The sequence below is a fragment of the Tauraco erythrolophus genome, chromosome 23, assembly GCF_009769465.1.
Source record: "Tauraco erythrolophus isolate bTauEry1 chromosome 23, bTauEry1.pri, whole genome shotgun sequence".
NCBI lineage: Eukaryota > Metazoa > Chordata > Aves > Musophagiformes > Musophagidae > Tauraco > Tauraco erythrolophus.
In genome coordinates, this window is record NC_141487.1 from 1,436,366 (window position 1) to 1,457,558 (window position 21,193).

The window sequence follows — 21,193 nt, forward strand, 5'->3', positions numbered from 1 at the left end:
CCTTTGTTTTTTTTTCCCCCCCAGGCAGGATAAAGAATGCCTGTGTTCATAAACTAGAGTGCCTTTAAAAGAACTCACAGCTTTGGCTGTTTCTCTCCCAGCTCGCGAGCCCCCGTAGCGATGTTCGCTCGTTATACCGCAGTACCTGTCTGTCACTGTCCTGCAGCAAAGCTTTTGACTGTTTTTGTGGTCGGTTGGTTTTTTTTTGTTGTTGTTGTTATTTTATAATTTTTTTGTTCCTTGTGGGTTTATTTTGCATAGAGTGTGACATTTTGGTTTCGTTGTGGTGTTTTCTGACTCTTTGTGCCTTCTCCTTTTGTGTTTGTTTCCTCCCGCCTTTCCTCAGTTTGCAGCGGGGCCTCGACCTGCCCATCACCAGGTACAGTACCCTGCCCCTTCATTATCACCCTAAACTAATTACCTGGGGGGGGCGGGTGGTTGGAGGTGATTCACCCACTAACTCAGAACGAAGGATTCGGAAATCCAGCCTTGTAGTAGCTCCTAGCACGTGCATAACCCCGCTAACAACCTGCCTGCACCGCCAAGTAACGCTGTTAATTGCCGGTTGGCGTCACCGCGCTCATTAACCACCCCACTTAACACCGTTTCCATAGGAAAGGAGAACCTCTAGAGATGGTTGCCAGGTATTTGTGGGATTTGCTTGCCTTTCCGAGTCGCTAGAAACTTGGCCGATCCCAAACCAGTCAGTTGGATTAAGTTGTCTGAGCTGAAGATGTCAACGAGAACCGGGCGTTCACATCCCTCAGAAAATCCTACTTTTTGAACTCGGAGTGAAGCAAATGACTTTCCAATTCATCCGTTTCTTGTGTCGTACGCCTGGTTATCCGTTATCGTTACGTTGCTTAACGTTGTTTCCAGTCGCCCTGTGAAAGCCAAGCGTTTAGGGATCTTCGTAGTGTTCCTCTTGCAAGACTTGGACTTTGTAAGGAACCACCTAATTAAGAAAAATGAAAATCAGGAATCGCTCTGGCTCGTGAAACTCATGGGCAGCACTTACTAGGGTGGCAGAGATACCAAAAGGACCTCTTTGGCGTTAGGACAGACACACAGATCCCTTCTGTCCTACTCAAGGTGTCCACGATTGTCTTCTCTCTCAACTCCTACATTCATCTTTGCCAAAACCCTCTTCTCCTGGGGGCTGATTTTACTTCTTCTTGTAGCTTTTGAGGGGACAGAGGTGGCACTGATGGATGGAAAAGAGGAGGAGAGGCATGGCAAGTGCAGGAAAGCTCTCCCAGATTCGAATTGTTCTGTGTCCCTCTTCCTTCTCTTGGCTTGATTTGTTCCCAAATTAATTCCCATTAATTCCAGTGATGTTGGGACAGGGGCTTTAGTAACGGAAGGTTTGTTCCAGGAGAATTATTCTGTTCTTGCTTCGCTCCTGTTAGTCTGAGCAGTTTAATACTGCAGAGATGAGCCCCTTTGGGTCTGGGGAGAGCAGGTAAGTGTGGTAGGTGGGCACCAACACCCAAAAAAGCTGATGATCTTTGTTCCTTCCACCTCAGAGCAGCGTGGAGGCTCGTTTGCTCGCGGGCAAACGTCGCGTGAGAGGCAGGAAGAGAGGGGAGATGGTTGTGGCGCGTGGCGGGGATCGCGGTGGCGGTGGAGGAATGTTTGCGGGACGGGGCGACGCAGGGAGCGACGGAATTAGTGTCTTGTTCAGATACTTCTGTTTGACCTTAACTCCAGGTCTGTGTTTATATCACGTGTTGCCAAAAACGCATCCCCGTTCGGAAACTCGTTAGCTCTTCCGTAGGTCGTTAATAAGGCAAATTTATATTTTCAGTGTGAGCCATTTCGGATTCTCATCAAAATTGCTGAACTCACTGTGAGCAGATTTTGGGCCACGAGCAGCCTTGGAGGGAACGGTTTTGGCGCGTGGTGGCTTGACTGCCGTGGCTCTACCACCCGTCCATCATAACGTGGTTTAAAACTTTCTTTTGGACCCAGTTATGACCCTGCCTGCAGGGTAAAACTTGTGATTTCCAAGTGTTTTCCCCGATTTCATCGCTCCATCTTGTTGCAGTTAGATTTTTGACTCTGTTATGTTTGAAGTCTGCTTATGATTATCTGAGAGGAGCTGTCACCGTTAGAAAACCATTTCAGGCTTCATTCCCAGTTATATCTGTCACGTTCTGGACCAGGACAGGCACAGGGAAACCCGGGCTAGAGACGAGCTGTTTGTTTCTTTTAATCCAAGGACGGAGAGAGGGATTTTTGCCACCGACCCATGCAGGAGGGTCACGGCTGTGGAAGTGATTTCATCCCGAACCCAAGACTTAGAGGGTGCTTGACACCAACATACGTAATCATTCTCCCATGGGAAACTTTGAACACGCCTAAATTGTGTAACGTAAGCAATAGATGTCGAGACTGAGGTTTTATAACCTAAAAAGTACTGAATAAGTAATCGACCGTAGTGGTGTTAATATTTGTTGCAACAACATAACGAGCTCTTCTAAGACAGCGGCAGGGAGATGGGGTTTGCAACGATTCCCCTGTCAATCCCAGTGTGATTTTGTTTACATGTGCTTCGTATTGATTCTGGGTCTCTCTCAGTCCAATAATGGATTATTCTTTAATGTTATTTCCTGTAATTGTTAGACGTTTAAAGTACTGAAATCAGCATGATTTAAACACCTGAAGTTGACTGGCAACTTGGAAAGTGATTTATTTTCTGATGGGAGTGCCTGCCCTGGTAGCTCCAAGCCAGTTGATGCTATGGAAGGTGTAATCAAAGTAATCAAAGTGTAATCAATTACTAAAGAAAGTGTAATCAAACTCTGTATAAGAGAAAATACCAGAATGAGATTTAAGATGCTCTACTGATAGTGGCTGAAGTCAAATGAAAATGGCTGCAGTGGTTCTGATTAAAAGTTAAATGTGTTTGGAGAGTGGGATCAAGTGCACCCTCAGCCAGTTTGCCAGTGACACCACACTGTGTGGTGCGGTCGACACGCTGGAGGGCAGGGATGCCATCCAGAGGGACCTGGACAGGCTGGAGAGGTGGGCCTGGGCAAACCTCATGAAGTTCAACAAGGCCAAGTGCAAGGTCTTGCACGTGGGTCGGGGCAGTCCCAGGCACAAGTACAGGCTGGGCGGAGAATGGATGAAGAGCAGCCCAGAGGAGAAGGACTTGGGGGTGCTGGGTGATGAGAAGTTCACCATGAGCCGGCACCGTGCGCTGGCAGCCCAGAAAGCCAACTGTGCCCTGGGCTGCATCCAAAGCAGCGTGGGCAGCAGGTCGAGGGAGGGGATTCTGCCCCTCTGCTCTGCCCTCCTGAGACCCCCCTGAAATACTGTGTTCAGCTCTGGGGTCCCCAACACAAGAAGGACATGGAGCTGCTGGAGTGGGTGCAGAGGAGGCCACAAAGATGATCTGAGGGCTGGAGCACCTCTGCTCTGGAGACAGGCTGGGAGAGTTGGGGCTGTTCACCCTGGAGAAGAGAAGGCTCTGGGGAGACCTTCCAGCACTTCCCAATACCTAAAGGGGCTCCGAGAAAGCTGGAGAGGGGCTTTGGACAAGGGCATAGAGTGACAAGACACAGGGCAATGGCTTTAAACTGAAAGAGGGGAGATTTCGATGAGATCTGAGGAAGAAATTCTTCCCTCTGAGGGTGGTGAGGCACTGGCACAGGTTGCCCAGAAAAGCTGTGGCTGCCCCATCCCTGGCAGTGTTCAAGGCCAGGTTGGATGAGGCTTTGAGCAACCTGGTGTAGTGGAGGGTGTCCCTGCCCATGGCAGGGGAGTTGGAACTGGATGATCTTGAAGGTCCCTTCCAACCCAAACCATTCCATGACTTTTAAATATACTGTCAACTTGGATTTTTTTTCTCGAGATGCTGTAGTGGACTTAGCTACTGCCCTGCCTGGACTTGCTCCTCTGCTTCCCACTTTGTGCATGGACCATTCCTTTTTTTTTTTTTTCCCCTCCATTTTCTTTCTCAGTGAAGCTCTTGAGTCACTTCGTTGCCCTGATCCTTATGAAGCACAAATCGAAAATAGCAGTTTTCTTCTAATCTGAAGTCCGAAACGTTGAATAACCTTTAGTTTCAGAAGTGAACTTCAGAACCGTATGGGTTATTTTGAAACGAGTGCTCAGAAGAGGCCAGTGTAATTAAAAACAGAAATAAGGACAAGTAGAAACTGAAATGTCAGTTCCCTTTCTGACTTGTAATTGTATTTTGAGATGAGTTTACTGGTTATGGCAGAGTAATTTAGTTTGAGGTTGCTGGTGTAGCTCGTTCCAGTTTTAGCTTGGGGTTACTCGAGTTCTTTCGGGTAGGGCTTATACAACAGAACCCGGGTTTGGCCGTGCGCTGTTGTGAAAAAGCCTCGTGATCCGGAGAGGTCGGGAATTCACTCCCCGAGCTGACTCAAAGACTGCCCGTCCGGCAGCTTTTTGGAGCGTCTCGAGTTAGAGAGCGGTCGGAAACGGCTGCCGTAGTCATTTCTCGGTCTTCACCCATGAGCGTGGAAAGGAGGTACCCGTTCTGAATCCCACGGCTGACCCAAAAAGGGTTTTCTCCTCCCATTTGATCATTGAGTAATTAACAGAACTGGGAAAGTCTGAGACAGAGGAGAGCATGAGTCTTGTGTTGTGCCCCAAGGCCTTCTGCTAAGTTGCTGGTGGCCACTGGGAAAGCAAGACGTGGACTCACGGGTTTGCTGCTGCTGCTCCTGCCTCTGGCACCGGATCTTTCCGTCTCAAGGCTGCAGCTCCTGGGCCGAGCCCTGGTCCCTACGTTGGAGTTTGGAAGATCAAATAGAACGTGCCAACTCCCGTCTCTAAGTAGACGTGGTTCCTACTGTGCAGAACCTCTTCCTCCCGCTTCCAGGCCCTCCTCCAGCCTTCTTGGTGGGACCAAAAAGACTAAAAATTATTAACAGAACTGTCTCAGGGTATAAGAAGCTTAATTAAAGCAGAGAGCTTGGATGGATGATTTGATTTAATTCAACAGTGTTGATGACAACTCGTTGAACTTTCCTTTTGCTTCCTTTCTCTGCAACCTTCCACAGGGCATTGTGGACCCATCGCAACTGCCAGCCTTGATCCGGACTAGAAAAATCCAGACAGGTGCCTCAGCAGGCTGTGTTTGATGGGCTAAGGTCAGCGTAGATTTGGTTTTACTGCTCTTCCCATGATTTTATGTTTCAGCGAAGCTTTTGGAGTGCGGCGGGAGCGTTCCACAGACGTTTGACTGGAAGCAACGGCTTAGAAATCCGGAGTAAATAGCAAATCAATCGAAATGCAGTGGTGGTTTATCAGAGGGAGGTTGGTGCTCTCTCTGATCATTGATTTTTCGAGGTGACAGCCTCTTATCCGGCTGCCCTTCAGCAGCCTTTTGACACAGGGTCAGGTGGGAAGAAAATTAAGGAGAAGATGACGGTTAATAAAAGGGTGTTGGGGTGTGTATACGTGAGGAGTGACTAAGAAGTAACTGCCGTGCTGGGAGGGGTGGGCAGGAGGTTAGTAGTGGATTTGTTTAATATTAGTGTTAATTACTCTGGCACAATTAGCAGGTGTGTGTCTGCTGTGAACTTCAGTAAGCTGGAAAACGTGGGCAGCACAGGGATGCTGGATGCTGTGCGAGGAGAACCGGTGGTGTGGCAGAAGTAAGGTGTAATCCAGCGTTGCAAGGTGCAAACCTTTGTAATTCAGTGCTAAAGACAAGTTTTACTTCAATAAAGTGGAAGCTCCTCAGGGGGACTAGAACTGGATGATCTTGAAGGTCCCTTCCAACCCAAGCCGTTCCTTGATTCTATGATGAGAGCTTATTAAACAAGCAAGCTAAGAGTTGAGCTTGAGGCAGCGATAAAAGCAATGTCTGAGAGGGGTTCACTTCTGCTCTTCGGTGATATATCGAGGGAGCAACTCAAGGAAGGAAAAAGTTAAAGATCACATTGCCCAGTAGTACTGACTCCAAGATGATCCAGGAAGTCCCTCTCTTACAAGAGCTGGATGGGTAAGGGATGGGACCGTGACCTGAGGACCACAGCTCAGGTCCTCGCTGGTTGCCGAATGACTGTGTAGCAAGTTTCAGGCTAATTTGGCCATCATTAGACGTAATGATTAACATTAATGTTAATTTTTGAAGGAAGTAGTCAAGGAAAGGTTGATGTAACACAGGGTTTCTATCACAAGGTTTGCTGTGGCCCAGAGTTACCTTCATTCTGGTCCTGAGTGGGTCTTGTGTGTTCTCCCCTCCAAACCCTGCACTTATTAGAAGAAATAGAGACAAAATAGCTCAGACTTTAATCTCCTGGTGCTCTCCCATGGGACGTCGTTAGCGTTGCGTGAAAACGTTGTCTGTGCAGGCATCTGTTGGACCTGGCAAGGAGAATTTTGTAGCAGATCGAGTCAGAATAGTGAAACATTTCTGAGATTGATTTTGAATGTTGCCAGCTTAGCTTCGGAGGGACAGGAACGAGGATGGAGCATAAACCAGTTTGCCAGCCAGATGATACTTGTCTTGAGCAGCGAAACCACGTGCCGCTCAGATGCGCAGTGCTCTGATGGTACTTTGAGACTTTTAGTGTTACAGGACGTGGAGTAGCTAAAAGTAATTGAAAGTTTGCCAGAGATCTCTGGTTGATGCTTCCAAAAGCTTCTGATGGGCTTCTTGCTTGGAATAACGGATCTGCTTTTCTTCTGTCCGTGTCCCATCTTCCTTTCAGTAACTAAATCCTCCTCCTTTTTTCTTCATCTCTAGATATGAGCTACCTCTGCCATGGTGTGGGCAGTATAAAGTGTTTTGTGAGAGCTTGGGGGTTTTTAACCTGGAGTTTCCTCGCTGGAGGTCCTCCTCCTGCTGCAGAAGAGCTTAGCTCTACCATGATGGTGTTGAACACTCAATGGAAGGGCGAGCCTGTGCAACACACCACCAGTTTTGGTGCACAGAGCGTGTTGTCCTTCCTTCTGCCACGGCACGAGAGCGAGCTGGCGTGTGTTTCATGAAATGGAGTTTCTGAGGCACCAGTTGCCAGCGACGGCAACGGAAAGCGATCCGTAAACTGGGAGTTTCCGTTGCTGTAAGTTTTTTCTCCATGGTTTCAGTGATGTTATGAGGAGGTTGCCTGGGTGCAGCAGGAACTTGAGGAGCGGGGTTTGTGTCCGTGACTCGCATCGGTGGAGGACTCCTGTCTTCTGCGGCGAAGGCTTTTTCCGCGCTGCCCCGCGGATGTAGTTACTGTCGGTAGAGAGGTGGGTCTTGCTTCAGCCCCCAGCCCGTTTTCACTCTGCATAAATACAGAATCGTGGTGGCTTATTGACTTTCCTCCACCCCCCTCTGGGGAGACTTGTGCTAACAGGTTAGAAATGGTCGTTGTTCAGCAATTTGCACTTTTTGGTGTCTTTGGATATGGAAGAATTGCAAGCTCTAGTTGTTCTCACCATAAATTCAGCGCGGGCCCTTGTTTCATGCAACGCTCTTGAGTTCCCCCACATCTAGACAACTACATGATTTTTATTGATGCAGGAGCGTGGTGGTGTGTTGCTCTAGGGGTTTTCTTTCTGCACCCTAACTACTGGACTTTTCTCCCCAAACAGTTTCCTTCTCCTAATTCACATCCCACCGTACGGTGTCCCGGTAACTTCATCCAGATTCACAGGGTTGGACGTAAAAGCGTTGCGCTCATCTTGATGGTATCTGGATTTCTGAGATGGGGAGTCATCTGTGGCTTTCCTGGAGAAATCACTTGGTGTGGGAACAGCTTAGGTGTCATCAAGTCTTCACCAAAATGACCATTTTAAGTTCATTGTTGTGTCGAGCGTAGAGGCATCACAGCTTCCTCCACTCCACTCCCTTCTCCGAATGCCAGCTCGTGCTTTCGCTCCGTGGTGGTTACCACTCTCTTTTCTTCTCGCCACTTTCGGTGCAGTTACTCGCAGACTGTTTGCATCGAGGTGCTTCATCAGTCAGCGCTCTTCGATGTCATGTATGGTGACCTAGTAATAATTGGGGTTTTTGAGCTGAACAATAAAATACGTGGCGTTTCTTACCCTTCCAGTCTTGGTGCAGAAGCGGAGACCAGAATCCATGGTTTGAGCCAGGGTTTCTGCTTTGTCTACTCTCTCTGTATCGCTGAAAAAATCCAGAAAGGAAGAATATTTGATGTTCTAGGAACAGAGTAAACATAAAGTTTTTCTGTAGCATTATATTTCCTGCAGTTAATCACGATTTGGGGTTTTTTCTTTTTTTTTTTAAAACTTTTGTACTTCCATATAAAACTTTCCGAGATGAGTTTCTGACCTTGGGATTCTGCTAGAAGAGTCCTTGGTACCGCTTCAGTGTCTCTTTTCTTGCCGTTGCTGTACGGGATTAGCCGGAGCAGGACAGACAGATGATGGAATTGTGTGCAGTTAGGGTGCATGTTATATCCTGTCCCTTCCTATTGATCTATAAGCTGTTCCATTGGCTTTCTTTCTGTTTCCTGCTGCTTTCTTGCTTCGTTATTGAAGGGAGGATTCAGACCTATACAGGTAATTTTAACTCCTGGTTCTGCATGGCATAAGTGTCCTTATCACTTGTCTCATTACTCCGGTAGTGAATGCGTTCATGTCTGATGCATATCTTCCCGAGTTTCGAGATGGCAAAGACTCCGGAGCAAGGTTCTTCCGTGCTCCACACCGGGGATGCCGATGCCTTTCCCACCGCACAAGGGTTGAGAACGGAGCGCGTACCAGTGGGTTGCTTGGTTTCCTGGACCTGGTCCATCTGCGTGGGGCATCACTTCATGCAAACGGGGTTAGAAGAGTTTGGTGCCGCCCTGGAAGAAGAGGTTGCCACCTTTCTGAAAGCCGAGGGCAAGACAAATCACCCCCAATTTATATAAAGGACAGGCTTGTCCTTTATACGTAAATAAAGGCCATACATCTGGCCTTTGTAAAAATCTGGCTTTTTAGCTGTTCTGCAGGTATATTGGCACAGTTGCCTTCAGCTTTTATTTCCCTAGCGTGCTTCCAAAGGTGGCTTTTTTGGCAGGCAGCCCACCTGGTACAAATATCTGTTTGACAAAAGCCAGTTTTCTACTGTTGGCTCTGAAAGTTGAGCCGTATGATTTGGTAGACACAAACTAATAATTATTGGAGTTTAAAGTTTCTCACCTCTTTCTGCCTCGTAAAATGCAAGGCTGTGTTATGATCTTGCAATTTACAGATGAACAGGAATTGCCCTGCAGTTTTCCGAATGCGTGGCAGCCCTTTGGAAGTAGTATTATAATTATAATATTACGGGATTTGGAATTTTTTTTCCCCAGAAAATCTGACCAGTTTCTTTGTTTTCTCTCCTCTCTCCGTTCCCTTCCCTAGTTTTTTCAGAGGCCTCAGATCCAGCCTCCGAGAGCCACCATCCAGAACAGCAGCCCTTCCATCCGTCCTGGTGCCCAAACGCCGACTGCGGTTTATCAAACCAACCAACACATCATGATGGTTAATCATCTGCCAATGCCCTACCCGATGCCTCAGGGCCCCCAGTACTGTATACCACAGGTAAAAACACGTTCTCCAGCCGCCTAAGGAACAGCGGAGCCAACGTTCGCTCCGGCTGGATTTTCTCAAGACGTGCCCCAGCGTTGCGGGGGGGTGTGAAATTAAGCTGGGAGTCGTGTATGTAACCTCTGTCCCCTGTTAAGTGTTGGTTCTTTTGAGCGTGGAGGTGGGAAGAGTAAATTACCTTTCTAGTTGTTGAGGTCCTCCTCAAAAACAGTGCGAGACGAAGCTCTTGGGAGATGCTTAGTGCTATAAATGTGTCTGAATTCACTTCGTACCTCTACAATTACTCCAAAACTTTGGGCCTTATCAAACCACAGTACTACAGAGATCAGGGGAGTGACCGTTTTCTGCTTCAGCTCCGACGTCCTCGCTGCCTCGTCTCTAAGATGACACAACTTGCCTCTTTTTGACAGTAATGTTTCTGACTCGGCCGTGAATCAGTTTGATAATCAGATCCATGTTGATTTGGAGGGCTCCATCACCGTTTCTGTGTGTAACTGCATGAAGTTGCCCAATTCTTTGCAAGCTGATGGTTTGTTGTTTTGGTTTTTTTTTCGCCCCCTCCTAGTATCGTCACAGTGGCCCTCCGTATGTCGGGCCCCCGCAGCAGTATCCCGTTCAGCCGCCGGGACCAGGACCCTTTTATCCAGGACCAGGTCCTGGAGAATTCCCCAATGCCTACGGTAAGTTCTGCTCGGAGAGCTCTTCAAAAATATTTTCTGGGTGTGTTTTTTCTGTTGTCAAGCTGAAGATTTATAAGAGCGAAATGGATTAGCGTTTGTTTGAACTTCAAATAGCTGCTCAATCTGGTTGTGTCACAGCCCTTGTTATTCACTCCTGAAAAATTCACAGTAACAGAGTATTGTTTGGATGAGTGCTTAAGGAAAGGCTGCGACTCGGAGCTGCCCATAATCACATGTGAGCAAGAATGGTGGCTATTTGTTGTTCCCTGCTCCATCATTATTATTTATGAAGGTATTGTGAGTACATCTGGCAGCTCTGCTTTCCACTGAGCTGTGCCCCGAATCTGTTGGCAGCAGTACAGTGGTTAACGTTTCTTATCCCTGCGTTCCTCCTTCAGGGAAGGAAAAGAACAAGCCATGGGGTTGGATTCACCGGTCTCATGCTGCAGAGATGAAGTTAGGCTGGTCAAAGAGTTTGTAACCCACGCACAGGCTGAAATTTGCCCTTCTGGTGGGCGACTCCTGGTCTTGCCTTTTCTCAAGCAGAAAGGTTGGGAGATTGCCCATCATCATTGTGTGTGCTGTGGTGGTTTGGCACGTGATATTCAGCATATTTGATGGACTCCCCCAGATACTGAACTTCAAAACTCCACCTAAAAATTCAGAGGCTGCATGTCCAGTGCTGGGCATCCCTCCTGTCTGCGTCTCTCTGGTTCTTGACTTCTCCAGGACCTCACAACTGCCTCTCGCTCGGGTCTCAGTTTGTAGATCCCATGTCCTTTGTGGATGCCCCATCCCTGGCAGTGTCCAAGGCCAGGCTGGATGGGGCTTTGAGCAACCTGGTGTAGTGGAGGATGTCCCTGCCCATGGCAGGGGGGTTGGAACTGGATGATCTTGAAGGTCCCTTCCAGCCCAAACCATTCAGTGATTCTTTTCTCTGATTCCTTCAGTGTCCTGTGACACCTCTTCTCTTGGCAATCATCTTTTACATAAAAGTAATTAAGTCCTTTCTCAGTCATTCCCAGCGCGTTGCCGTGATATATGATCTATATCGTGCTTCCATCACAGTCCCCTGTAAGGTTTTCTGTGACATCTGTATTTTGATATTTCAAACAAATCAGCTCCTGCAAGCTGTATTTGAGCAAGGTGCACCATCAGGTGTCTTGCAGTCATGAATATCACTACTTTTTTTATTTATTTATTTACCTTCCTGTACTCATTTATGGGAACATTTGCAAAATCCACCAGGATGATTCCAGTCATCACCCTGTTGTATGCTTTTTTTTTTTTTTTAAAGGGTTTTCTCCTCTCGGTATCAAATTTGAGGTGTTTTGTTCTGTCTGATGGCTACCTGCCCACACGCATTCCAGAATCTGTTGGGGGCAGAGATACTATCATCTTTCCATAGGGCTTTGGCTGTTGGTATTTCGGAGCGTTAGGAGTGAATGATTTACCTTCCAGGCTGAACAATGACAACAACCCGTTGGCAGAATTTCGTGTTTGCTTTTCACAAATACACATTATTTTTACAGGGGAGAAAAGCCCCAGTTGCTTCCCTACTTACCATTTTAAAAGGTCTGGAATCTTTTTTTTCCCCTCTTTTTAAATTGTTTTTCTTTTTTTGCTATATATAGCGCTCATGGGACTACTGTAAAAGGTTGCCATGAAGCCTTCGTACCTGGTTATGCAATTGCTGAATGAAAGGAGAGAGCACAATTATAAGGCAGCCAGTTCCTGGTTGCTTATCCTAGAAAAAAAATAAAGAGAAGAAATACTGCAGTGGCTTTTTGAATCTGATCCGCTGAATGAGGAAATTACCCAGTATTCCTCATTTTTTCAGCTGCTACAGGTTTTTTCTCACTTTCTGTTCACTTAATGCCATTTGTCTGTCCTCACTTCTCTCCTTTGGAAGAGGTTCCCCTCCTGTTCATTGTCCGCTCCTGCTTTCTGGCGCAGAGGATGGCCATCTTTCAGTCCCAGCTTGGTTTTTTTCAGGTTGCCGCGTCTGCGGAGTGTCAGTGGGTGACGCTGGAGCCCACGTCGCTCAGGGCGTTTTCCAAGCGGAGAAGGTTTAGCCCAGGAAGAGGGATTGCAGATTCACCTGTGCTCGTCCACCTTCCCCTCCTGCTGCTCTCTCGCTGTTGATTAGGGCCTGAAAAGGTTCAGTCTCTCACCAGGAGCTGCTTGTGGTGTTGGGAGGTGACTAAATGTGCAGCACAGGCTGTTTGCAGTGGCCTTGCCCTTCAACATCGGGACTTCGTAGCCGGCGTGGCTGCCGGGCACCAAAATCGTCGCAGTCTGTTAGGCTGTGAAGAAGGGGGTAAAGGAAAGTTACAGAATGGTTTGGGTTGGAAGGGACCTTCAAGATCATCCAGTTCCAACCCCCCTGCCATGGGCAGGGACACCTTCCACTACACCAGGTTGCCCAAAGCCCCACCCAACCTGGCCTTGAACACTTCCAGGGATGGGGCAGCCACAGCTTCTCTGGGCAACCTGTGCCAGTGCCTCACCACCCTCAGAGGGAAGAATTTCTTCCTCAGATCCCATCGAAATCTCCCCTCTTTCAGTTTAAAGCCATTGTCCCGTGTCCTGTCACTCCACACCCTTGTCCAAAGCCCCTCTCCAGCTTTCTCGGAGACCCTTTAGGTACTGGGAGGTGCTGGAAGGTCTCCCCAGAGCCTTCTCTTGTCCAGGCTGAACAGCCCCAACTCTCTCAGCCTGTCTCCAGAGCAGAGGTGCTCCAGCCCTCAGATCATCTTCGTGGCCTCCTCTGCACCCACTCCAGCAGCTCCATGTCCTTCTTGTGTTGGGGACCCCAGAGCTGAAGGCAGCACTGCAGGGGGGTCTCAGGAGGGCAGAGCAGAGGGGCAGAATCCCCTCCCTCGCCCTGCTGCCCACGCTGCTCTGGGTGCAGCCCAGGACACGGTTGGCTTTCTGGGCTGCCAGCGCATGGTGCCGGCTCATGGTGAGCTTCTCCTCACCCAACACCCCCATGTCCTTTTCCTCCGGGCTGTTCTCCATCCATTCTCTGCCCAGCCTGTCCTTGTGCTTGGGATTGCCCTGACCCACGTCAGGACCTTGCGCTTGGCCTTGTTGAACTTCATGAGGTTTGCCCAGGCCCACCTCTCCAGCCTGTCCAGGTCCCTCTGGATGACATCTTTTCCCTCCAGCATGTCCACCACCCCACACGCCTTGGTGTCGTCAGCAAACTCAATCCCATTGCAGAAAATACCGCAGAAAACAGAACTTGTGAAGATGGACAGTGCATTTTTGTTTTAACTGGCTCTGTTTTGTGATTTATCGTTCTCTTTTATATCAGCGATTTTCCATGTTATGTTGGAAAAGCCCTTGAAATGAGGACTGGAAGGGAAGGAGAGTTAAACTCGGGCGCTGCTGAACTGGAAACGCTCAAAAGGTTGGGTGTGGAGCAAAGAGCGACCCACTGCAAAACACGCTTGGCTTGTAGCCACAGCAGTGATGCTTCTTGCCAGAATTTACTCTTGTTTTTCAGCATTTGCCTTTTTAAAGTATTTTTTGTAAAGGAAAAGTCCTTCCTCAGGTTAGCTCGCTCTCTGACGGGGGTCACCTTACAGGCTGTCTGGTCAGATCTGGTTTCTAGGAAACTAGAAATCAAGGTAACGAGCACGTCGCAGAGTTCCCAGCCTTGCTCCTGTCTCCCACCTTCTCCAAGCTCGTGTTGTACACCCGGCCAGCTTGGCCAAGGCGTTAGTCGGAAGAATCGGAGGCTTCATCACTCTCTTTAAGAAGAGAGGCAGGAGGATTTTCGCTTCCCAAGCCGTGGGGATGCTGATGAAGACTTTTGCACCCCGAGACCAGGTCTGGAGTTACGCTGAATACCGTGAAGATCAAAAGGGAAGGTTCAGTGAGTCCTTTAGGCCACCTGAATTGCAGCATCCCAGAGTGGACATGGGTGGCTGAGCTTTCAGCAGCTCGGCGCCGGTGCAGAGCGATGCCTTGGGCCACCTGCCTGCTCTGTCAGCAGAGGAAAGTTCTTCTGAGCACACAGATAAGGAACCTCCTCCGAGCTTTGGCTTTCCCAGTCCTCCATCTGAGGAACGTGTCCTTCAAAGTTGCGGATCGGATGGTGCCGGGTTGGCTTCCGTTGGCTTTTCTTGGATAGCAGTAACCTCCCGTTTCGGTTACAGACACACCATAACAAATTTTTCGTTCCCGTTTGAAGGCTGAAGAAGAAATGAGATTGCTTTCATCTACTCTACCACCTTTTTTTTTGAGCACTCAGTCATTTTGAGCCAATCTGGCTCCATAAAGAAAACCATGATGAAGGTATATTGAATATTATGAACGTAATCAACTACGCGGTGTAATTTTACAGTAATAATCGTGGTCATGCGCTTTTTTTTTTTTGTGCTGCAGCGTGAGAAGAACGTTACTTGTAATTAAATTTTCTGGCTATGCTTCAAAATAGGTTGCAGGTGACCTCGCAAATTCTTTATAGTGATTTGACTGAATTTCTCTACAAAGGCAAAAACAAACCCCGACAACAAACCCACCCGTTTGTCAATCAGAGGAGCCCAAGGATGGGCCACTTTGCTTTTGACACCTTGGTGATTTTGACAGCCTCTCCAACAGATGCACGCGATGTTTTTTTTTCTATTCATTGAGGGGAGAAAAAAATGAAGTAGTGACCTTATCCCTTGCCTGGATGGAGCAGCAGCTTCTGTTTTAGTGGAAGCGGGGAGGAACGAAACACGGACCAGTTACCAGTTGAACGTTAGGAGTTCTGGTTTGTGAAGGCAGGGAGGAGGAGGTGATCGGTTTTAAGGAACGAACTGAATTTTCCTCTCTTGTTTTCCCAGGAACACCTTTCTACCCGAGTCAGCCAGTGTATCAGTCAGCACCCATCATAGTGCCTACGCAGCAGCAGCAGCCTCCGCCAGCTAAAAGAGAGAAAAAAACTGTAAGTGATGGTCGCTGACGTGTTCTGTGCCAGCTAAGAGCTGTCCTGGTTGAAGGGATGAAGAAAATTAATAACTGTCTTAATTTAAAACTGAGCTTTGCCTTCACAGAGAGGGTAACTCTTACCTGTCACACCTAAGTGTGATTAAACGTTGCACAACGCTGCGACGTTTGTCTTATTTTTTTATATGGGCACTTTCTGCTCCCAGTTTGTGACCTCTCAGCCAGTCAAAAAGGAAAATATTTCAGCCGCTTTTGTAAGGGACGTAGATGAAAGCAGCCTCGTCTCCCCGAGCCCGGGATCCTCAGCTGCCTGTGCTGCTGCTTAGAGTTTTACCAAAGAGCCAAGTGGGAATGAACAAACTCAGATCAGTTTGAGAAACTGTCAGAAATTGGTTCAAATTGACAAAAAAAAAAAAATCTTCAATATTATGCCTTGGGAAAGGCAGAAAGACGTGAAGTTGTGGCCTTATTTGCAGGCTTGAAAGAACCTGAATGCACAACGTTGTGAAAGTGGGCAGAGGTTTGGAGACCACATTTCTGCTCTTCCTAATTTCCTGGTGGGAATCTGAGTCAGATTAATGAATTTAAACCGGTTTGCAGGTGGATGATGGTGGGGAATAGTAAAGACGTGTCAGGTGAATGTAAGGTTTGGACAGAAAAGGTCAAGGGTGGACTTGAGCCTGTGAGTTGGTTCTAAATCATTGAAAAGGAAATTGCTTTCTATCAATTTGTGGTTTAGAGTGATTTGAAAAGATGAAAAACCTGTTTCCTGGGGAGAAAAAAAAAAAGTAGGACTTGTACATGTCTCAGAACGCAGGATATGTGTATCTTTGGATTTTTGAAGCTGATCTGAGGTGACACTTGGTTTGGGAAACTGGAATTGCTGAACGACGTGTTAGCTGGGCGCGCGGGAAAGGCGTTGGTTTTTTTGTTGTAGCTGCTGTCAGCCCAGGGTGATGCAACTCCTCTTTGCCACCTCTTCACCATCCTCTTCAGTCCTGAGGAGTCTCTTTTTGGCGTCCAAAACATGCCACGGCATGAAACGCAAAGATGGTCAGAAACACTCGGTGGTGGTTAAGACAGTTTCATGCCAACGAGACTAAATTCTTTGAAGCAGAAAAGCAAAAGGTTTTTTAAATGCCTGAGATGCTTTTCTCTGGATATACTATTTCAGTTTGTTAATCTGTGTCAGAACTGGAGAAATGAGAGAAATTAAAGGAAAATTAAATGTGGATGTGTACACACACCCTCATGCACCATTAGTTGAGTATTCGAGTACTACGAGCTTTCAGGCGGGGAAAACACGTTTTAATGCCACCGACTTCTTGTCAGGAGGAGGAAAGGGTAGGAGTTGATGCCAACTCTGAAGTCCTTGTTAATTAATTCACTATTTTAGCAGAAAAAAACTCCATCAAAACCAAGAGAAGACCACATCTTGTCAACATCCCAAGTACCGTGCGTGTATTCATTCGTCTTCGTGACCCGACGAGTCGAGAAGCCGCCGCACGATACTGGAGTTGATAAATGACAAACCCCTGCTGTGGGTAATGACTGGACGTGTTGGTGATGGACAAAGGCACCGTGGTGCCCAGGGACAGCCCTGCCCTCGCAGGGGTTGTGCCTCTGGGTTTGCCTGCGGCTGTGCGTTGTGCTCAGCACAACGGGCGCTTCCGCGTGCGATGTACATGGAGTTTAGCCAAGAGTTTTTGGGAAGGCGGGCGGACAAACGATAGCACCGTCTTCAGGTTTAGGGAAATCTTCAATTCTTATAGTGAAGATTAAAAATTCTGTTTCGGATCCACCCAGACAGCTTGACTGTTCCCTCTGTTCAGTGAGACAGATTGGCTCGAGTGCCACTTGAGGACTCAAACGAGCGTGTTCACGAGTGGTTTATTCTGGAAAGTGTTTTTCCTTCCCGTTTTAGGGCCGTGAAAGGACTCACAAAACATACTTGTTTCCTAAATGCTGATGAGTTTCCTAGGACTTCAGTTCGTTCTTCTCGCAGTTTCCCTTCCCTCCTCTCAGTACTTTTTGATTCCCTGTTTTGTTGGGATGGGTTTTCTTGATGTGGAAGGGAAAAACGACAAGAGCCGATTCGCTTCCGCCCTTTACCCCAGCAGCTGAGCTGGTAAAGGCACTGAATTTCATATCAGGGTAAAACATGGACTTTTTTTTTTTTTTATTCTTGCACTTTCCACTAACTGGTAAGCTAAATTCTGTATCTGCTACATTTTCTAAGTTGCAATAAACTTATTTTCCAGAAGTAGGGACTGTCTTCTGAGTTACAGGATCATGCACTGGGCTGCACATATTGAGACCTAACTGGTGCGGCCGATGAGCGTTCTGATGAGATTAGGTTTCCAGATTAAGGGATGACATACCGTGCATTTCAAATTACCAAAACAAACCACATTCCAGCCATCCTGCAGAGCATCAGCTCAACCCAGAGCATCTCCTTCGGAGCGTAACAGAATTCCATCCCATTGGTGCCCTCCTCTCCATAAACCCCAAGGACAACATGTAACAGGAAGACTTGTTTGAATTATTTCTTTATTCAATCCCATAGATCCGAATCCGGGATCCAAACCAAGGGGGCAAAGATATAACAGAAGAAATAATGTCCGGAGGGGGCAGCAGGAACCCAACGCCTCCCATCGTGAGACCCACTTCCACACCTACTCCACCTCAGGTAACAACAGCGGCCGCGTAACCTTCTCCCAGTCATGTCTGCTTTGCTTTGCTCTTCGTCAGAGCCCCTTCCTGCATCTTCCATCCACACCACCGATGGCCTCAGACACCTGGATGGTCCTAAACCATCCGTGTTCTTCAAGGAGTTTTTTGATTTCCTCCAAATTTGGTCATTTTCACCAGCCTGTAGCTTGTCAAACGCAGAGCTGCAGCGCTGCTGCAAGTTTTTGGAAAAGTTTTGGGTTTTTTTTTCCCTGTTTTTGTATCAGTGGCAGTTTTTAGAGCTGGTGAAGACTTGCAGTGTTAAAGGAGGAGGTAATATATTTGTGAGAAATGTGATGTTTCTGTTAGTGTCTCATGCACCTGAGGAAGGTCCATACCATGAGTGTGATTGATTATAGATCTTCAATTCCATCACTGTCCATACTGATGTCTTTCTGCCTTAGTAGTGTTTTGGAGTAACTGGAAAGACTGTAGCTCAGGAATTTTATCACAGAGCTTCCCAATTTGGTCTCTGCCTCTTCAACCTTAAAAATGCTTTTTTTTCTGACGTAGGAAAAAGTGCAAATATCCTAAACTGACATTTTCCATAGCTCATAAATATCTCCAAAAGTCCCTATCACACATCTTTGAGTTTCTGACTCCTTCTAAGCCTCTGTATCCTGCTTCACCTGAGAAGTCCACATGTAGTGTCTGAAAATGAAACTGATTGGAAATCCAGGTCTGTTCTAGTGCTTTTTGACCCGGAGCCAAAAGAACACCCTCAGACTTGCAGACCAGCAGTCCCGATGCGAACGTAAGTCCCCCGTGACGTGGTTTGCTGGGGCTGGAAGTGGCTACATTAATCTAATTAGAAAATTATTTTTCTCCTCTGATCAATTCTTCCCCACCTGCAGCAGGAAGAGGCGATGCCTCCTCCATCTCCCTGTAGCATCGGAGATGGAGAGAGGAGGCACGTGGCAGCTGCTGCCCTCTTCCCAGCTGCTGGGTTGGTGTAGCTGCTGTTTGCTTCATACATCATGTTAGTTTCTCCCTCTCTTTGGGAGAGATGGCGCTAAGGCACAGTCTGCAGAACTCAAATCTTTTTCAACAACTGGAGAAGAAACAACTCTATGGTTTGGCACAAGACTTGGAAGTTGGCCATGTCGTATTGGAGGTCTGTGTCCACTTCTCAGGGGCCTGACAAGAAGACAATTAGTGACAGGAAGGTTCTCCAAGTGATGAGTGGGCTTTAGATTGCAGCCTGGCTGAGGCTGGGGTGCAATTTCTTCCTTTTAAGTTCTTCCCTGTTTAATGTCACCAGATTTGCCAGCTTTTAGGTGAAACAGCCTTTCCTGGGCTGAAACCTTACTTTCCCCTCTGTGTCTGGATAGTTTTTCTGCTGACTGTCCTGTACTGAGGCAAAAGCACAAACTTGTCTTGAGACACCCAACGCGCTGAAGCCAGAGCTTGAGGTTACAGCTGAGCTGGTAAAAGTGTAACTTGGATCACTGAGATGAAATAAGAGCCTGGCCTGCAGATGTCCCCTCTGCTGAGACCAACGGGATAGTTACGGCTTTTGACTGTTCCCCTGATTCAATTGAATCATAGAATCATAGAATCATAGAATGGTTAGGGCTGGAAGGGACCTTCAAAGGTCATCTAGTCCAACCCCCCTGCAAGGAACAGGGATATCTCCAACTAGATCAGGTTGCTCAGGGCCTCATCCAACCGGGCCTTGAACGTCTCCAGGGATGGAGCATCCACCACCTCTCTGGGCAACCTGTTCCAGTGTTCTACAACTCTCATGGTAAAAAATTTTTTCCTAATATCCAACCTGAATCTACCTCCCTCTATTTTAAAACCATTACCCCTTGTCCTATCACAACTGGCCCTCCTGAACAGCCTCTCCCCATCTTTCTTGTAGGCCCCCTTGAGGTACTGGAAGACCGCTATAAGGTCACCCCGGAGCCTCCTCTTCTCCAGGCTGAACAGCCCCAACTCTTTCAGCCTGTCCTCATAGGAAAGGTGCTCCAGCCCTCTTATCATCTTCGTGGCCCTCCTCTGGACCCTCTCCAACTGGTCCATGTCCTTCTTATGTTGGGGACTCCAGAACTGGATCCAGAACAGTTTGGGTTGGAAGGGACCTCCAAGACCATCCAGTTCCAACCCCCCTGCCATGGGCAGGGAAACATTCCGCTACACCAGGTTGCTCAAAGCCTCATCCAACCTGGCCTGGAACACTGCCAGGGATGGGGCAGCCACAGCTTCTCTGGGCAACCTGTGCCAGTGCCTCACCACCCTCAGAGGGAAGAATTTCTTCCTCAGATCTCATCGAAATCTCCCCTCTTTCAGTTCAAAGCCATTGCCCCGTGTCTTGTCATTACACACCCTTGTCCAAAGCCCCTCTCCAGCTTTCTCGGAGCCCCTTTAGGTACTGGGAGGTGCTGGAAGGTCTCCCCAGAGCCTTCTCTTCTCCAGGCTGAACAGCCCCAACTCTCTCAGCCTGTCTCCAGAGCAGAGGTGCTCCAGCCCTCGGATCATCTCCGTGGCCTCCTCTGGACCTGCTCCAGCAGCTCCATGTCCTTCTTGTGTTGGGATTGAACACAGCACTGCAGGGGGGTCTCAGGAGAGCAGAGCAGAGGGGCAGAATCCCCTCCCTCGCCCTGCTGCCCACGCTGCTTTGGATGCAGCCCAGGACACGGTTGGCTTTCTGGGCTGCCAGCACACGGTGCCGGCTCATGGTGAGCTTCTTCTCAACCAGCACCCCCAAGTCCTTCTCCTCCGGGCTGCTCTCCATCCATTCTCTGCCCAGCCTGTCCTTGTGCTTGGGATTGCCCCGGCCCACATGCAGGACCTTGCACTTGGCCTTGTTGAACTTCATGAGGTTTGCCCAGGCCCACCTCTCCAGCCTGTCCGGGTCCCTCTGGATGGCATCCCTGCCCTCCAGCGTGTCGATCGCACCACACAGCTTGGTGTCACTGGCAAACTGGCTGAGGGTGCACTCGATCCCACTGTCCATGTCACCGACAAAGACATTAAACAGCACCAGCCCCAACACCAACCCCTGAGGACACCACTCATCACAAATCCTTTTGTCACATGAAGCCATCAACGTTTGCTTTGGGCCACCATTTTTCTCCTCCTGGTCTCCATCATAGAGAAGCAGCAGTGATGCATCATGCTCGAGCAATTCCCCACTAGCCATGGTTTTGCAACAATTTCTTCAATATTTGACCCGAAAGCTATTTCTCTGCCGGAGAGTGACCTGATGTTTTGCCTCTACAGCTGGATGGGGAGACAGCCGAGAATCCATTCAACTTCTTTCCGAGCATTTTCCGTAAGAGAAACTACTAATGGTGTAAAGTGTTTGAAAGCTGGTGGGATCT

General features: G+C 48.1%; 1 protein-coding gene across 14 annotated transcripts in view; it reads left to right on the forward strand.

Moving 5' to 3' along the window:
• The window catches only part of EIF4G3 (eukaryotic translation initiation factor 4 gamma 3), a 154,498-nt gene that overhangs the window by 76,709 nt on the left and 56,596 nt on the right, over nucleotides 1–21,193 (forward strand). For 6 of the 14 annotated variants that reach the window (XM_086625691.1, XM_086625695.1, XM_086625699.1 and 3 more), the window contains 5 exons: nucleotides 347–379; nucleotides 9,331–9,510; nucleotides 10,082–10,196; nucleotides 15,035–15,135; nucleotides 17,704–17,826. In XM_086625691.1, the coding sequence (XP_086481817.1) occupies nucleotides 347–379; nucleotides 9,331–9,510; nucleotides 10,082–10,196; nucleotides 15,035–15,135; nucleotides 17,704–17,826 (552 nt within the window). Of the gene's footprint in view, nucleotides 1–346; nucleotides 380–8,481; nucleotides 8,503–9,330; nucleotides 9,511–10,081; nucleotides 10,197–15,034; nucleotides 15,136–17,703; nucleotides 17,827–21,193 lie in introns of all 14 variants that reach the window. The other 8 variants (XM_086625704.1, XM_086625703.1, XM_086625702.1 and 5 more) reach the window with 3 other exon arrangements.